The sequence below is a fragment of the Salarias fasciatus genome, chromosome 5 (genome assembly GCF_902148845.1).
Source record: "Salarias fasciatus chromosome 5, fSalaFa1.1, whole genome shotgun sequence".
NCBI lineage: Eukaryota > Metazoa > Chordata > Actinopteri > Blenniiformes > Blenniidae > Salarias > Salarias fasciatus.
Window position 1 is genome coordinate 7,760,668 of NC_043749.1, and position 13,354 is coordinate 7,774,021.

Sequence of the window (13,354 nt, forward strand, 5' to 3'; positions counted from 1 at the left end):
ACACCGGGAGGAAATCAGTAATTTCCATGAAATGACATAACATTGTTATCCCATGAAGGGGCACAAACTAACAACATCAAATCAGAAAATCTTAAAAACTGCTTTGATTTCTTTGTTTATTTAAAATGCTTTCGAAGACCTATTTGTTTCATTTACTTTGTGTCGAAAACTACTCCGTATGTTTATGACCTGAAACCGAAAATTTGCAGAGCAAGACCTTTGCGGCGTCTGTTCAGCTGTCACTGTGGCGACAGCTTGAGGAGCATACAGTGATCCTGAGAAACAGCCTGAAGCGAAAAGAAGAAGCAATTAACCTTGACTAGATTTACTGCAAATGTGTGAGGATGCTTCTCAGGTTCTCTGGTGTTTGACACTGGGATAGAGTTGCTTCAGCAGGCAGCAGCTCCATGTGCCAATCACCAGACTCAAATCTGAAAATCTATCAGCTTGTGAGCAGTTTGCTCAACATTTATAACCCTGAGATCCAGCAACTCCTTCTGCCAATTAAATATCCTGTGTGTGGTGTTCATGGGCCTGGACTACCAGACCAGGAAAAGATGCAGGGAAAATGTGTGCAGGAATTGCATAAAACATCAAGTTACTTTGGTTTCAATTAAACTTAAGAGTATCTACATGCTACATGTTTGAATTCATCTACATTATTTAATCTAGAGATGCTAGGCTTGTTACTCATCTGCAGGCCAAAGAAGTGTCTCATCAAATGAGCAGACTTCTTCAACCTCAAGCTTCAAAGAAGGCACCAGGCAGGGACGTCCCCTCTATTCGCAGCCGTTGGACAGAACAAAAACATAAAAAGTATACAAACGGCAAATGGAACTCAATAAAAAAGCCTTTATGCAGATGACGTGCTACTCTTCTTGCAAACTGCACAGACCTTTCATTCTGAAACAATAGATTTTATAGACCTCAGAACAGTCTATAAAATGGAACAAAACAGTCGTCTTGCCTATTAACCCTATTTTTAAGCATACACCAAAGGCCCGGATAAAACCAGGGAACATCAAATCCCTCGGCATGGGGGGAGCGTCTGTGGCAGCACACGGGCGATGTGGTCCGGACCTTATTGCCCCAGTGGGTAAACCTCACACGCACGTTCATATGCTTGTCTGTTGTCAGCCACAGTTCACCAAAATCCCAAAATGTGAAACTTTTGAACTTCAGTATTTGCCTTGGTTTTTTTTTGTCTGTTTTTTTTTTTTTTTTTGTGTATTTGTTTATGCGTGGTAAGTGCGCCAGTTGTAACTATGATATGTCAGCTCCAAGGTTATTTTCTGTTGCCCCCTCCCCCCAACGTTCTCTCAATCATATATACTGTGCGCCTTAGATGCCGAAGGGGGGGAAGATACCTCTCAGCACTCAAGTCCTCTGCTTTCTTTCTGTTTGCTCCATTTATTTATTTATTTATTTATTTATTTTTTGCAATACACAAGGGGCAGGTTGCCATGGGGGGATGTTTTCTCGGATCTGTGTATCCCCTCTTCTGCTGAATTATTTATAGCATATTAAGGAATCCTTCAAAGCGACTTCACCTGCAGAATGGACAAAATGATCTGAAAAATTGTGGAATTCACCTGATGATCTTTCAAATCACTCTGAAATTAAAAATTTGGCTTCCTTTTTTTTTTTTTTAAGAAAAATCTAAATCTAAAAATATGTTTATTTTAATATTGTTATTTGTCTTCATCAAATTAACATTAAATTCAGTTTTCCAAGGGCATTTAATATAATCAGTATTAATTATATACTCCAGTTATTCAGATTTCATCATCATTTATTTTCAAAAAGACACCTGGGCAAAATAAATCATTATATAGCTTTATATGCAGACGACGTAATTTTATTTTTATCCCAACCTGAAAAATCTATTCCACCATTATTAGATCAAATTAGAAATTTTGGGAAATTATCTGGTTATACTATAAACAGGCAAAAATGTGAATTCATGCCTCTATGTGAAGATTTAGACCCTGATTTTCTTAGGAATTTACCAGTAAAAGTGACTTCTAAAATTCATTATCTTGGCATTACAGTCTCTAAGCAATTTGATCAGCTCTACATACTCAACTATAAAGTTTTGATTGACAAACTTAAAAACGATATTGAGCTCTGGCGCACATTTCCCATGTCAATGATCGGCAGAGTCAATTCTATAAAAATGGTGATCTTACCCAGATTTTTGTACCTATTCCAGAACGTGCCCATTTTTCTTTCTAAATCTTTTTTTAAAACATTGGATTCAGTCATCATGCCTTTCATTTGGGGGTATAAACCACACCGAATAAGCAAAAAGCACCTTTGTAAGCCAAAAGAACTGGGTGGACTAGCGCTCCCTCTATTTCAACATTATTATTGGGCATCTAATGCACGAGTCCTTGTGTATTGGCAACAGGCATATTCTTCAGGCCCCAACGAGACTACCCCCTCATGGCTGGCTATAGAGCAGGACATCACTGGCACCTCTCTCCCAGCACTACTCAATACAACTAAGAGAAGCCCTGCACCATTTAAAGGGACTGGACCTATAGTTAAGCATTCATTAAAGGTGTGGTATCAAATCAAGAAAACATTTAATTTAACAAACACCTCTATTTTTGCACCCATCTGTCAAAATCATGCATTCCATCCTCCTCATTCAGATTTTGTTTTCAGTACCTGGAAAGAGAAGGGCCTGGTTACAGTGAAAGATTTGTATATTGATAATGTTTTTGCTTCATTCAACCAACTTAATGCCAAATTTGACCTACATCCATCTCATCTTTTCAGGTATCTGCAAGTTAGGAACTATGTTAGAGCTAACATTTCATCGTTTGAAACCTACAACCCGCCAGACAAAATCTACTCTCTTTTAGTAAAGGCACCTGAGACCACAAAGCTGATATCATTGTTTGTAAATGCCTTTGCAGCTCAAACCGCTCCAAGTTCACAACACCTGAGAGTGCGTTGGGAGAGGGAAATAGGTACCACAATCTCTGAAGATGCGTGGTGTAAAGCCCTTCACAGTATACACACATGTTCAATTAATGCAAGACACCAGCTAATTCAATACAAGGTCATACATAGACTACATTATTCTCAAGTTAAACTGCATTTATTCTCTCCATCTACTTCCCCATTATGTGTAAAATGTAAACACTCTGACGGCACACTGGCACATATGTTTTGGTTTTGCATTAAACTTAGACGATTTTGGAGTGAAGTTTTTCGTTTTTATTCTGAGGTTTATGGAGACGATCTCACCCCAGACCCAGAGACAGCCATTCTTGGCTGGTCTCACCAACTCGAGGCTCTGAGCCACTGGAAGGTTATATCAATACAGCATGGGATGGTAACGGCTAAGAAAATTATTTTACAAAATTGGAAGAAAGACACATCCCCAAGTTTTGATGTCTGGCTAGTAGAGCATTCAAATACTTTACACATGGAGAGAATTAGATTTGAGCTATCAGGGAAATCAGACAGATTCTATCAGATATGGCAACCATTTCTTGATCATATCACAGATCGACAGACTTCCTCATGACGCCTCAGTGTTTTGAATATGTTTATATATTCACTTGTTTATCCTTTTTTATTACAATCTGATCATATTCGGATGACCGCAGAAATTGTTTGTACAGCTTTTTATTATTATTTTATTTTATTACCCTTTTTTTTTTTTTTTTTTTAACTGTTATTATCATTTGTTTTCTTTTGTTAACCTGCTTTGGGGGAGGGGGTGGGTTGGAGGGGGTAATTCAAGGGACTATTTCTTATGTGTTGTGATGTTATGAAAATGAATAAATAAAGTATTCAAAAAAAAAAAGATAAAAAAAAAAAAAATACAAAGATGTGCTTGGAAAACTTCTCTCACATGAAATTTAAGTATCAAATCATTATAGAAATGCGATTGTCATAATTGAAGATAAAAAGCACAATGTCAAAGTTAAAAAAAAAAGGTGGTACATTTGATTAAATCATCTAGTACAGTCAGTGTAGAGGGCTGGGGTTAGCAGTTTGATATGTTCAGTTACACTGATGGTCTTAACACAGCATAACTGTTGTTATGTAAGTCTGAACCAATTATACCGATTTTAAGTAAATTACTGTTGTGGAGTAATGTAAATGCGCACTTTACCGATTTTAGAAAGAAAATCATTTACTGTCATTATTTTCCAGTATTTAAATGCAACATGAAAATTATTCACCTGTAATTCTACATATGCAAAATTGCTACTGAACAAACTACTTGAATGTCATATGTATTACATATAAACTTTCATTTTTACCTCCAAATAAATGTATCACTGCTGTCATAAAGTTCATTCAGAATTATGTTCAGGAGGAGGACAGTATGGCACAATTACATGGATACATTTCAGAATATCTTCTTTTCCAATTCTGTTTCATCATAAATATCTGGCACATCACAAAATTAAAGATTAACTAATTCCCATATCAAAGACAATGAAATGCAGTATGGCACTTTTATTATTCAACACATCCTATAAAATTATTACCATATCTTTCTGTAGTCCTCCCACTGTTCTATAGGGAAAAAAACTGAAATACTCTATTAATTAAAAGTCCAAAAGCTTAATGTAGAAAAAAATGTGTTCTTCCACAAGTGAGAGCTCAGGAATAGAGAGAGGAGAGACCATTCTTCCTCGAACAACCAAAACCAACGACAGTGATTGATGCTGAGGGTCTCACGACCTCTCAAGACACAGATTGTTGTACCTTTAACCTTCACACGGCTTAAGCAACAGCAGCATTCTGCCATTCCTGATGGGAATGTTTTCTTCTGCTGACACCCAATGAACAAGAAGATAAAGATACTGCACCTCTTATTTGTTTCAGAGAGTCACAGAGACGTCTGGGTGAGAGAGCAGTAAATGAATTATCAACATAAATGCAATATTTTCCTGAGGCTCTATGTAAAAAGGATATATAAGACACATTTGAGTAGCAGCAGTTGAAGATTTCAAGACAGTTTCTCATAATAAGTGAGATTCTTTGAGTAGAAACTTGCGGTTGCTCTCGCTTCTCTTTATACTGAAAATACGACTCTTCACAGAGAACACAATCTTTGTTCTGATACACTAACAGTTCAACTTAAAATTTGAATTTGAGCACATTATCCTCTGCACTGCCCGATTTGGTGCTTTGATGTCCTGGCAACACGATCCGAGCGCAGGCTTTGGACAAAAATAAACAGTGCAATGAAAGGCTGAATAATTATGGCAATAAAAAGGCAAGTGGGGATAGGGAAGATCAGACAAACTGAAAAACCAACTGCACCATTAGATAGCAGCAACAGGTTGACAAATCAGGAATCAGCAGGCAACAAATCTGAGTGGAAATCAAATAAACAGTCTGGAGAAGAAGGATAGGTCCCAGTCAGTAACAAGGAGTGAGAGACAAACCATTTGGAGACGTGTCTGTTTAGAAATTCATTCTGGTGTTTTACAGAGGAGGGACATTATAGTTATGGTATTAATGCATCCTTAACTAACTCTAAGAAAAAAAGTGGCTACTACTACTACAAAAAAAGTGAAAGTTGCATTTTCAGTTAATCAAGGTAAGAGTTTAGAGCCTTTTTCAAACTATGAAAAGAGGAAACGAGTGTGTTGTGTATGCAGTGTTATTAAGAGTTGTTGAACTTGTGTACGTATATGTAACATACAGCATGTGGTTGCCAATGAGTTCATGTTCGCAGCTAAATAAAGATATATGCTTGTAAATGTTTATTTTCACCTGCAGATGCTGGCAGATCATTGTTGGATTGCCTCGAGACACATCTTCATACCCTAAAGAGATATTCAAGCTGCATGGATTTAAGTAGTCATAGTTTTTTTTTCCCCCACTTGCTAGCCTGAAGCTATCTTGTTCCACCTCACTACACAGACAGGAAGCTGAAAGTAAACAGGACTTGGCTTACAGCTCAAAGCACAACAGGATTTATTAATCAGTAAGTGTAGCTGAAAACATAGTCGTCTGATGTTGCTCCTTCCCCCAAAGGAGCAGCAACATGTTAGCCTTGCTTGGAAGTCATTCCTTTGTTTGTGACATTGAAATTTACATTTGCTTTCAGACTGAGAAGTTACAGCGCAAAGCCACTCAGTGGAATTGCAGCCAGGTATGAGTACAGTGTACTAATATAAAACCCACGGAGAGTTGAATGAGAACATTCTTAGACCTGAGAGCTACGGAGATAGATATGGATGGATTCAACAAAAGGAAATAATCAGAGCGATGAACAGAGAAAAAGAAAGATTCAAAGATGGAGAAAAGACAAACATGCAGTAACTCTGTCTTTTCTCATCATATCAAAGAGTTCACTTTTCTTTTAATAGTAAACCATAACATTCCCATTTTTGTAGAGCCATGGAATATCTGGGCCACTGTTTCCATGGTGAATTGACTTGATAAAAATGGTCGCCCTCAATTATCCACTCAAAAGCTCAATTTGCTTCTGGATCCATCTCTTCTGTGGATTTTCCCCACGTCTCCTTTGAGTCACTCACTATTCTAAAACAATGAGGGATTTCATTTGCTTCAAAAGGCCATAAATCATCCTGTCCTCCAACATCCGTCTGCTCGCCTGCTTTGCTTGTTTGTAGGAAATCAACAATCAGCTGCAGCTGAACACCTGACAACACCTTCAAATATCCAGCCTGAATTTTTTTTCCCAGCTTTCTCCCACTCCACTGGCATCATTTCACTCTGATGGTCCTGACACACTCCGCTGGGTGAGCACTCCCCAGACACATTATTATTCAAAAAGGACGTGTGTGTGTGTGTGTGTGTGTGTGTGTGTGTGTGTGTGTGTGTGTGTGCGCGTGTGTGTGTGTGAGTAATGACAGCAAGAGCCTCACCTTGAATCTCAAAGTCAGCCTCCCACAAAGCCCCCCTGTGCACACACACCGCTGTCCACTTTACATTTACACTGCCAAGCAAGATGTAGCACCTAATGTGAGAGCCTTGCTGCGTATGCTAATAGGTGTCAATACCGTCCACTGCGGTGATTACCAACACACTAGTTGGCTCATTATTCTTGACAGGAGCTGATAAAAGTCACACTGACTAATGATAACGGAAACATGCGGTATTAGCCCACCTGTCAACAACTGGACGGTTTAAGAGAATCTCACCGTTTTGAAATGTTGTTTCTGCCAAAGGTAGACATTGTACGGATAGACACACACAAAACGAAGAAAGAAGAACATATGATGATATGGAGTTTTACAGTATGTGAGCAGCTTTACCTGGTCCAGAGCAGAAGGAGGCGATCACACACAGTATACAGATGTAACTGAGGTAGGGCATCCATGACACACTTTCCTGTGAAAACACAGGGGATAATGGGCCAGTTATTTTTACATTTAAGTTATGCTAATACTTTCTATTTTTTTTTTCAACCTTGTGAAAGTTCCACTCATCCACATTTACTGATCCCTTACCACAACATGCAGCAGACCACTGGCCCATTACGGACAGCACCAATGCCTGAGTGTGTGATATTTCTACCCTGGAAAAGAGAGCATGGCTTACCTGTAAATTCAGGAAGACCGTGAGCAAACTGAAGAACACAGCCATGGCGCCGAAACCAAATATGAGGAGAGGCTTCCTCCCAATTCGTTCTATCACCAAACCCTAGAGGAAACAAAAACGACATCTTGTTGAAAAACTTCCCGAGGCATTGTGATTAAAGATTTAATCAATCATCTTGGCTCTGGGGACGACAGCATCATTTGGTCAATGAGTAAATTAGATAAATCGCCCTGCCTGTCACTTTGCTCAGCAGTAGATTGAATATAAATGTAGTAGATGTGACATCTATCCAAATGTAGGCAGAGGAGACCAAAGCAATAGCAAAAAAAAAAAAAAAAAACACTGAATAAACAAACATTCAGTTTCAATATTGCTAGTTTTCATCATACTGGTCACTATGTACATGTTTATCTTTAGGTTTCATTTTATTTTCCACCCTTCCCTGGATAGTGTTCCTCTACAACTCTTCTCTGATTAAAGTGAAGAGGTGATACTAATGAGCTGTTTTGTATACCAGCTCTTTCATGAGGAGCTTTTTACAAAGTCATGAAATCTGATACAGCTTATCTGCCAGTGGTCCTTCGTAAACTTGCCTCCAAAAACTTTCAGATAGACGATACTGTAAGATGAGATGTTGATGGTGTGAACTAAAGAACTTATTGTGAACATGAACACGTTTTGGACTTTCACATGAACCAATGTAGGCATACGCAGACCATTAAAACTCAACACAGAAAGCTTCAAATCCTGATCTTCTATGAGGTGAGGGAGGCTTTTCATTTTTTAGCAGTTTTTCACAGCAGTCATTTTGACTGATTTTAGCAGGAAAGTACACACACAGAGGTTCAGAATTGTGTGGGTTTTTTTTTTTTTTTTAAACAGGTTCAAGGTGCTTGGATTCGGGGCGTGGATCGAGAGGTTGAGCAGCTTACTCATGAGCACATCGTGTTTGTGAGAAAGACCGAGGGCAAAAAAAGGCGAATCAATGCACTCGGTTCAGCTCTTTCGTAAAACAATTTCAACCTCCTTAAGTACTGAAGGAAAGAAAATCAATTCATGATTGCCAGGGCTAATGTTGTGGCTGGCACAGACAAGGTGGATTTTGTTTATTTTCCAAACAGAGGAAAGGGCATCACTTCTTCACCTCCCCCCCCAAAATAACCTGTGTGCAGTCAATAACAACAGGTATTTGCAGCTGCCCCGCACATAACCTGTAACAATGCACGGTGGCATACAGAAGATCTACTCTTGAGCACAACACTGCATGTCACACAGCTCATCAGCAACTCTGCAGCCACTTATTGCCCCTCACCTGGGTGTCTGGATTATGGATGAAGCACTGGGCATGACATGGAGGCATAAGCAAAGCACCAGACAGACCTCCCTCCACAGATGACCTGGGAGAATTAAAGTATTCATGGCACTCCTATCCCCATGCATAAGCAGAGGGATTTCATGAGGCTGCGGTAAAAAAGGTCACTGGTATTTGTACAGTATGTATTTCTGTACCGAGAGTAGAGATGGAGCGCAGAGAATAACATGCACTCTTGCTGCTGGCGTGGGGGTAGGCGCTGACAAGGAAGTCATATTTGAAAGAAAAAAAAAATCCTCCTTTTCAAAGGCTTTATTTTCTTCTTTTGAGCTATTTCTTGTGGGCAGACAAAAGAATGCATCGGCCTCAGATCTGGATTGGTGCCAGCGACTTTCAGTAAGTGTATAAGTATGCATATCGCAGCCGTCTCAGCGGACACCAGACATTTCTCTCCGAGACACGGCCCGCGCTGCAGCCACACACCAACAGAGTCACCGAGCACCAGTGAACCGGGAGGGTGTGTGTGAGTGATTACATAAATACTGACACCAGAAGTTTGCCCGTTTTTTTTTGAAAAAGTAATGTATCATCATATAATGTATGAAAGATGGAGTTGTCTGAATGACAGCTTCGCTCTTCTTTGCATGCAAAGCAGCTTGAACATTTGGACTTGGTGCTTTCATCCGTGTTATATATTCATTGTTGTTTTGGCAGCTTGCCACATTTTCAGTTCTGACAGGCTGACAGATCTCTGGTTACAGTGCTGAGATCTTCGGCTAATGACTACATATATCTGTAACAGCGCTGATGAGTAAGTCACACCAGTGTCTGACAGAAACAAAACCACCTTAATGACTTGCGAATACAAAACATGACGACGTGTTTCACAGGCCTGGACCATTTTGTGCAAGGCGAACAATTGATTCCTGGATTAAATGGCCTCTCAAACGCAGCAGCCACCAATGGCCCGATATCCCACTTCTTGGCAGACCCGACAGAGGTCAGACTGGTAACTCCAGCCCTCACGGTTGGCAGGATTAAAATGTGTGGTCACTACACATCACATCAGGAAGCAGATGAGCCGTTACAGACAAATCGCCACGGCGCAAGGCGCCACCGGCACTTCAGATGTGATGCGATCTCTGCGCCACGAAAGGAATTCATCGCAAGAACCCACCGTGGGAATGATATCGTGACTATTTTTACAATATGATCAACAAACTACATCAAAGATTTGTGATGGCTGTTTACTTTCGTGGTTCAGAGGAGGCTGATCACATTCATGCAGCATGAATAAAGTGGTGCTACAAAAACCACCGAGGTAAAATTTCTGTCTGTACATAAACATTTTCCTTGAGGTGGAAGTCGATGCATTTGCTAGATAAATGCCACTTTGAAAAAGGTCCCTTGCCATCTGGGTGGGTGTGTGCGTCTGCTCCAGGATTTCCTTGTTCTGGGTCATTTGTTTTGTGCTCGGACTTGAGTTTTCCAACGGGCTGCAAACGGTGACGACACAGCCGGACGTCTGTGAGTTAATGCAGAGTGGCATGAAATCCACAGTTCTCGTTTGCTATCCAGCCGTATAGTGACAAGTCCGCCGCAGTGAAAGGGCGATTGCCCAGTAGGGCGCAAGAGGGGAGGGCGAGAGGTCAGAGGAGAGCATTTTGCATTTTATTATGTCTGTTCGTTCTTCATTACATGCTTCACAAAAGAGGCAAGGTGGTGTGTTCAGAAGAGAATCAACGAAAAACCAGATGACAGACAACAGATTAAATGATTTAAATTGTATCCAATCAGGAACACAATAAAACCGAAAGAAGCGGACGCTTCAGGGCGTATATAAATCTAATGGGATGTATTCGACGTCAGTGTGGATCCCGGTATAATAAACAGATGTGCACTGACATGAGGAGATAAAAGTTTGCTGCAGGTGGAGGAAATCGTATTGAAAATGGTTACATAAGCATTGTAACTCTGAGAGAATATGTTAATTCAGGTTGTGAGGTCTCCAATGTAATAAATAAAACTTCACTGTGATAAGAAATACCAAAGAAAGTTTTACTGAAGCAATTTTGCAAAAAGACGTTTTCTTATTGCGCTTGGGCCCTGTAGCAAACCCATGTTTATCAGGTGATATGAAAGAAATGCAAAGTGAGAAAAATACAGTTTTGTTGAAGTCACTCTTGTAAAAGAAGTTTCTCCTCTCAGCATGCTTATTTCAGAATTTACTGTCAGTCATTAGCTTCTTTCTACTCACAGTCTTCATGTGGATGGAAACATTCTCTCAACTTTAATAAAATTGGAAATAAATACCATCCAGGAAAATAAAATAGAGCCTCTATCTAATAAAGAAGGTGTTATTTACAGGCGGTGTAGACCCAAGAAAATTGAGAGGATTTAACGTTCAGGTTTGAAAAGTGCCTCCTGCAGAGAGACTATCCCTAAAACAATTCCACTCCCAGGTGCCTCTCTCTACCGCACAGCTCGTGCAAACTGAGCAAATTTAGAATTAATACACATGCTGCACACCACATTAGCGGGGATAATTAAGAAGAAAGGAGGACAAAAACAGCAAAGCTCTGATAAAAGATGAAAAATAGAGGAGGTTTGAAGTTCAATGAACGTGCACCAGACTGATGTTTCAAGATGAAAGAATTCCCTTTTTTTCCCCCCTTTTGCAGAACATAATTGCATCAATTGTCAGTAATTTTCCTGCACGCCGTCACCTTGGCCGACTACCGTCTGCCTTTTACACAGACACTGACTTCATGGAACCCATAAAATCTAAAATCTATCACTCTGCCGCACATTCAGCTCAAATGTTCAAGCAGACGAATTCTCGTGTGAATCCCATTGACATGAGGAAAAGACGGTGTTCTGACAACAATTATCTACTTCAGAAGATTGAAGTCCACTGAAGGCTCAGTGAAAAGATAGAGAGGAGAGCTTCAAATTCCACCTCCGCCCGCCTCTACTTCACATTTCCCATCGGGTATCAAGGCCCAGAAAAAAATGTACTACCTCAGGAAGCTGAAGAAAGCTCACTTCGCCTCATTCATGCCCCTCTAATTAATTTCCATCTTTCAACCCATGAGAGCGGCCTGCCCGAATGCTGCCCTGCCTGCCTTTCCAGCTGGACAGTAAAGAACAGGTGGTGAGGGTGGCCAAGTACTGCACTGAAAGAGCATTATAGCCCCTCGGGAGATATTTATATGGGCAGACTGAGAGGAGAGAGACACCCTGACCAACGCTTGGTTTCTCTGCTGCAGACTGACTCATTCCGCGCTACTTTAAAGTGAAGCTGCTTCTTTTTTTTTTTTTTTTTTTTTTTGGTAAAGTGTAAATGGAAATGCACAGAAAGAATTCAAAACGCAGCCGTGGGCGGCTCGGCTGGAGGAGTGGGTCAGTCAGAAGGTTGCAGGATCTCTTCCCTGTCAGTTCACCTGTTGAAGTGTCCTTAAAGGGATACTTCAACATTTTGGCAAATTGGCCCATTTAGCGCACTTCTGCACATAATCCGCACATTCACTACGCTGTGAAATATTAATGCAAAACTACGAGATTGAGTTGTTTATGCAAAGATTGCTAAGACGGAACTACTTACTAAACATGGCGTCTGGGCGTAGTGATCTCAAAAGAAAAAGTAGTTCCCAGTATTTGCTTCAGTGTCGTAACACTACACTATTATTTGCTGGTGTTCTACAGCGTAGTGAATGTGCGGATTGTAACGTGTCCCACCAAAGTGTTTTGGCATCGTTGGATTTTGTATTTGATGAGTTTGACGAGGGGAAGCAAAAATACCATCCACTTCCATTGTGTCCGTCCCGAAAACCTTCCCCGACTCACCTCTGAATAAACAAGAGCTCGCCCTCACAGAAAAAGTAAGTATGCTGTTCGAAATTACTAAGGAATTGCGCTAAATGGGCCAATTTGCCAAAATGTTGAAGTATCCCTTTAAGCAAGACCCTGACCCCCGAACTACCAATGCATGAACTGATCGGCACAATAACGAGACTGTATCTTGACGATCTGCCTGTGTTCTGGGTATTCTTTAAACCTGTTACCATCATCATATTGTAGAGCGAGAACAGATAATCCTTTCTTCACAGATTGTCATAATTTACAGTTTCTGTAGGGGATATAATTTGGAACATGTAAAACTATAAATACGGTCTACTAAAGAGTCATTGTATTTTGGCAGCACTGCGTACTTGAAAGACATTTGCAGGTTACAGCCAAATGTAACCTGTTGTGCTTTCATCTCTCACATTAATAGGCATATACCATGAGATATAAGGATTAGTATTATATTCCACCTTTGTGCACTCGCCAAATAAATGAGTAAAGAGCATTTCAAAGCCATGTGTTCAGTATGGAGAGAAGACCGTGAATAGTAGCCGCTTCTGGAAGTTCAAAGAGAAATAATTCTTTTTAGATGTCAAGTGTTCCACATTGCAAATAAACAGAATAAACTGTGGAAAGGAGTTTTAT

The 13,354-nt window shown here is 40.1% G+C and overlaps 1 protein-coding gene across 3 annotated transcripts in view; it reads right to left on the reverse strand.

Annotated features, from left to right (window-relative positions):
• The window catches only part of slc2a9l2 (solute carrier family 2 member 9, like 2), a 132,821-nt gene that overhangs the window by 49,526 nt on the left and 69,941 nt on the right, over window positions 1-13,354 (reverse strand). For all 3 annotated transcript variants that reach the window (XM_030092455.1, XM_030092454.1, XM_030092456.1), the window contains 2 exons: window positions 7,552-7,653; window positions 7,266-7,341 (listed from right to left, as the gene is read on the reverse strand). In XM_030092455.1, the coding sequence (XP_029948315.1) occupies window positions 7,266-7,341; window positions 7,552-7,653 (178 nt within the window). The remainder of the gene's footprint in view (window positions 1-7,265; window positions 7,342-7,551; window positions 7,654-13,354) is intronic.